Source organism: Electrophorus electricus, chromosome 2 (assembly GCF_041902795.1).
Source record: "Electrophorus electricus isolate QZ-2024a chromosome 2, ASM4190279v1, whole genome shotgun sequence".
Classification (NCBI taxonomy): Eukaryota; Metazoa; Chordata; class Actinopteri; order Gymnotiformes; family Gymnotidae; genus Electrophorus; species Electrophorus electricus.
In genome coordinates this window covers 40422775-40426734 of record NC_137498.1, presented here as the reverse complement: position 1 = coordinate 40426734, position 3960 = coordinate 40422775, and the positions used below count along the sequence as shown (strand labels likewise).

General features: G+C 38.6%; 1 protein-coding gene across 1 annotated transcript; it reads right to left on the bottom strand.

Annotated features, from left to right (window-relative positions):
• Nucleotides 1-129: 129 nt before the first annotated feature.
• ndufs6 (NADH:ubiquinone oxidoreductase subunit S6) lies at nt 130-1915 on the bottom strand. The gene is made up of 4 exons (XM_027019993.3): nt 1730-1915; nt 905-958; nt 636-758; nt 130-298 (listed from the first exon to the last, which is right to left on the bottom strand). The coding sequence occupies exons 1-4, from the start codon at nt 1871-1873 to the stop codon at nt 230-232; spliced, it is 390 nt and encodes a 129-aa protein (XP_026875794.1). The 5' UTR covers nt 1874-1915; the 3' UTR covers nt 130-229.
• Between the last annotated feature and the right edge of the window lie 2045 nt (nt 1916-3960).

The window sequence follows — 3960 nt, the reverse complement described above, 5'->3', positions numbered from 1 at the left end:
TTTTTCATATATTAACCTCTATGCTTGTTCAAAATTAAATGTAAATGAATTTACTCATTTTAAATTCCAAATAAAAATAAATAAATGCAATATTAATGGAAAAAAAAATCAAATTTTAATTAGGCCATCATCTTTGTAGAATAAGATTTTATTTTTGTAAGATTTTAACAGAAAATCATGACAACTGTCAAAGGGAATAATTTATTATCAGCAGAAGAGGAACGACATGTCAGTGATGGTGTTTCTGCTGAAATTGCTGTCCACAGTAACCACAGGTGCCCACTTTGGTCTCTTTGTCCTGTGTATTAAAAAAACATTGATTAATGTATCACACCCATCAATAACATATCTACTGCAGTTCTGAGTCTAATGTAGCTAAATTTACTTAAAAAGTGTAAATTAAATACAATGAAGCAAATTAATGTTCATCAATCTAAGTGTCCCTTTTCTAAGTGTCATGGACTTGGCTCTGACATTACATTTACAGCATATGACAAAGGCTCTCTTCCAGGGAAACTTTATATTTATCAGTATGGCAATAGCGACTAAGTGTTGCTAGTACCAACTATACCTGCTCTAACAGGTATGGTACTGGAACACTGAAAAGACAAGTATGTATAGGGCTGCTGAATTACCAAGTTGATGTAGACTTTGGGGTGGCCAAGAGCTCCTCCACCCCCATTGCAAGACACCACCCTTGCTTCTACATGTGTCACTGGCTCCTCTGCTACCAACTTTATAGCGAAGTTCTCATTAACCTACTCAATAGCAGATTGAAAGAGCAGATTAATCAGAAAGCAGTTTCAGAATAAAACATAGTATTCACTCAATGAGAGAATGTTTTTAAGACTTTTAATTACCAATTAACATGAATACATCTCACGTAACCTTTACAAAACATTACCTCTTTTTGTCTACCCACAAATCTTGCTCTTCTTACATCATGTTCATCAAAAACCTGCAATCAAAAATGCAGTCATAAGCATATGTTTTCCTTTGTCTGGTTACATGATTTTTACATGTCACTGCACGTAACTTAATGAAGATGGATGGCTTCATCTCTGCTATGGATGATTACTGATCACCAGTGAGTAGCTGACAGTCTGTAAGTAACTAGAAAATGGCCATTTCCAGAGTTTTAGCTTTGAACTCCAAAAGTACTTATGATGAAGAAAAGACTATGAGAACAGTGAGCAGAATGTCAGATTTACATTAAAGGCATTTTATACAAGCAATTCTACCAGATATAACCAACAACCTCTGCCAAAGTAACAAACAGTAGAAAAAAAGATATTGCTCACTATTGCATCTGTGGAACAGAAGCTTGAATGCTTGCAAGTGAAAATGATTTACGTGTCTTTACTGATGCGAGTTCTAATGTTTACAAAACGTTTTTAACTGCTTAGATCACAACTATTCAGCATCTAGTCTACATAGTCATTCCGAGTCTAGTCTACTATCCGCCAGCTAACCTAGCTGTGTCCTTGCAAACTGCACTAATGTGCAGTTTCGCTTAACTGTTTTAGCTAGCTAGGTAACCTGTATGACTCCAAATCACCTTGCAAGCATGTCGAAAACAACATTTAAAACACATTAAAAATTATAAATGAACTTAGCCAGTAGCTTCTTGTCATTGTCACTGCTATATCTAGCTAACGCCAGTTAGCTTAGCTGCACAATCCGTTGGCCTTTAAATGAAACCAGAATTTAGGACTTGAACTAACGTTACCTGTCCGGTGTGGGTGACTTTTTCTCCATAGCTCGAAACTGGGACACTGTAATCCTGAACAGGTACCGCAAATTCCCTTAATGGTCTAAGCAAAGTCCTCGTATTTTTACCGAAGGACAAGATCTTCGTAAGGGAGGCTGCCATGTTTGCGCGACGTCCCTCCCCTTCAAGGCTTTTCACTTCAGGTGGAGTTTGACTGTTTTGTGCTGACCCCTGGAGTCCGAATCAGCTTGTCCGTAAGGATATTTCGCTATTAAACAACAACAACAAATTATATATATATATATATATATATATATATATATATATATATATATATATATATATATATATATATATATATATAAATTTTTTTTTCCAGTTATACATTTTATATGAATTCATTTTAAGCAGTTAGATGGAATTGACATAAAATAGACGATATCAAGAAAATCACACATTCGGTTCGTTTGAACGCTAGGTGGCGGTAGGGACGAGACCCGCAAAAATGACAGAGAAGAAGAAAACGGCCGTCTTCAAAGTCACTTGCGTCAGGGGAGGTTGGTGTACATTGTGCTTGTACGTTGAAACGTGTACAAATGTGTAAGCTGGATCAATAGCAGCTCCGTTGAGTGCATATCTCAGTTCTCAGAGTGCAGTTTATCGATACAGGTATGTGAGAATGTCTTTCTTAAATCTACAGTTTTATCTTAGGCTATCTTAAGGTGATGACGACAATGTAGCTAGCTAGCTAATTGTTAACTAACTGGCTAACTCAGCCTGACGGGTTTTGCCCTCTGACAGGAAAGGTTTTTAAATAAAACGTAGGAAAATATGCGCTTGAATTTCTGCAGAATTCTCCAATTCAAGGCTAGTTTTCGAGCAGGTAGCTAGAACCAAATTGTTAGCTAGTTAGGTGCGTAGTTACAAATGTGGCAACATTTAGTTAGATGCGTACAAATTTAGTTAGATCGCTAAAGTATGCAATTTATTAAGCTAAGACTGCATTATCACAAGTTACTCGATATGATGGGTCCCAGATAGCGTTGTGTTACTAGTTTACGGTAAGCCAGCAGTGTCCAGGAGGAGCCAGTCACCTCTGATTTCTGATTGTGTTGTGATGTCAGTCTGTACAACATAAATGAGTAGTCTGCAGTGAAAATCTGTGGCTAGATCTGTTTCTTGTACACTTTTCATGCATGCAAACCACTCAAATTGGTTGGTTGATATGAAAAATATGAGGGTTACAAAAATACCGTTCACATAGCATTTTGGTCTTCCATTAATAATCATGAAACCTGATTTCAATACTGGAATCTTTATAGAGAAAATTAATGAAGCTACTGCAGTTCGTTTCCTGCAGATGTGTATATTTATTAATCTTCAAATAATTCCTAGAATGAGTTAATTTTAAAATTTCTAGGTTACAGTACTTCTACAAAATCTGTGGTCTTCCAGCCAGCCATTGCATGTGCAGTATTTGCATCTGCTGCTGTGTTTACATCATTGATCCAGCTGAAGACATATTTCCATGTGGTTACATATTAATAGTGTTACTTCATTCCTTGAACAGTTGGTGGAATGATGGCACCACTCTTTCTCCCGTACCTGGTGAATTCACTGGCTCGCCAGCTGTCCCACGTCACGAGATACACGGCTGGCAACTCGTTCTCAGTGGCAGGTGCACGGCGCTGCATTTCCATCTTTAGCACAGCAGTAACTCAAGCCCGGGTACCATGGAGCCTCGCGCAGGACCTCCACGGGACAGTCCGCCCCCTCTTACTTGGAAATTGCGAGCAGCTCATGGGTGCACAGCCTTCAGTGGGCATGAAGACGAAAACCGCACTGAAAAGGCGCTGCAAAGACTGCTTTTTCGTTCGCCGTCGTGGACGGTTGTTTGTTTATTGCAAGACCCACCCAAGACACAAACAGCGGCAAGGGTGAATTTGTTTGGAAACGTCTGCCTTGCATATTTTCAGTGTTTCCTGTAGTAATAAAGGCATGCATCGTTTAAATGATATGATGTCCAGACCATCTCTTTGTGAACTCTCTGGTTCTTGCATATTTCTTCTGTTGTCCATGCGTTTGGTAGGGCAGCGGCTGTGGATCTTTTCTGATGTATGTGATCGCAGCCCTCTGGAAACTCGCCCAAGTACCCGTTTCTACCGTGCAACCTTGCAGTTTTTAACTGATGATGAATTCTTCTTAGCCTATGTCTGAGCTGAGTTACATGTTTACACATAATTTGATTC

Bases quoted from the DNA above. Each gene is read 5' to 3' on its own strand.
- ndufs6 (XM_027019993.3), bottom strand. From the start codon at position 1,873: ATGGCAGCCTCCCTTACGAAGATCTTGTCCTTCGGTAAAAATACGAGG. The intron at 959-1,729 runs GTAACGTTAGTT...TTTTGATTGCAG, and splicing joins AAGTCACCCACACCGGACAG to GTTTTTGATGAACATGATGT. The intron at 759-904 runs GTAATGTTTTGT...GCTATTGAGTAG, and splicing joins TTGTGGGTAGACAAAAAGAG to GTTAATGAGAACTTCGCTAT.